This window comes from Penaeus monodon, chromosome 20 (assembly GCF_015228065.2).
Source record: "Penaeus monodon isolate SGIC_2016 chromosome 20, NSTDA_Pmon_1, whole genome shotgun sequence".
Taxonomy (NCBI): Eukaryota; Metazoa; Arthropoda; class Malacostraca; order Decapoda; family Penaeidae; genus Penaeus; species Penaeus monodon.
In genome coordinates, this window is record NC_051405.1 from 21,677,827 (window position 1) to 21,678,881 (window position 1,055).

General features: G+C 45.1%; 1 protein-coding gene across 1 annotated transcript in view; it reads left to right on the forward strand.

Annotated features, from left to right (window-relative positions):
• Positions 1-1,055, forward strand: part of LOC119585705 (flavin reductase (NADPH)-like) — a 32,015-nt gene that overhangs the window by 28,708 nt on the left and 2,252 nt on the right. The window contains exon 2 of the mRNA XM_037934383.1: positions 872-1,036. Coding sequence (XP_037790311.1) covers positions 872-1,036 — 165 coding nt within the window. The remainder of the gene's footprint in view (positions 1-871; positions 1,037-1,055) is intronic.

Here is a 1,055-nt window from a genome sequence, read left to right on the forward strand (position 1 = left end):
GTTCACCCTCCATTTCCCCCTTCTCCCACCTCTCCCTAACCCTCTTTCTCCCACTCTCCCTTTCCTCCCTCTGTCTCCCCCCTCTCTTCCTCACCCTCTGTCCTTCCCTTTTCCCCCCTTCATTCCTCTGCTCCCACTTTTCTCACCCCAAAAATCTCCCCCTTTACTCCTCGTCTCCCCTCCCCTCCCCCCTCTCCTTTCCCCCTCTCTCCCTCACCGTCTGTCTCCCACTTTCTCCCCTCCCCCTCTCCCTCCCTCTGCTCCCACTTTCCCTCACCCTCTCACTTCCTCTGTCTCCCACTTTTCCTCTTATCTATCCTTCACCCTCTCCCTTTACCCCTCCGTCACCTTCGCCCCTCTCTCTCACCTTTAGGAACCTGTTACGTATTGCGGCAATATATGAACATAAGAGGAACAATCAAGCCATTACACCAAAATCAAGAAAAAAAGAGAGTGACATAAAGAGAGGGTTAGCAGGTACACCCGCTTTAGTAAAGGGAATATCCTCTCTCTCGCTTACTTCTCAGTACCTCGCAACGGTGTAATGGTTTTATTTTGACTCATATATTCTAAATTTTTCCTATACTTCGTAAGTCAGCAGATATGAAATGAAGACTATTTGGTTTCTACGCCAATAAAAGTTTATATTTTGGAAGTGTAAATAGTACGTGGGTTTTATTATGAGATAGCGTTATTTTTATGGATGTACTGGGAATTCTGTAACTTTGTGATTATTATCGTTTTTCTTTTTTAGCGTAACTTCATGTTAATAGTTTTGTTGTATCTGTTATTTTACTGATATTATCATAGTTACTATCATGCTAATCATATCACCATTTTTAATTATAGTCCTCCCTATCTCTCACTGCAGGATACGACACAACCGTATTCATCCGCGACCCCGCTAAACTGCCGGAACCCTTGGCTTCTCAAGTGACCGTGAAAGTCGGTGACATCTTGAATGAATATCAGGTTGACGATGCTGTGCAAGGGCAGGACGCCGTTGCCATTGTCATCGGCACGCGGAACGACCTAAGTGAGGTTTGATTTCATTA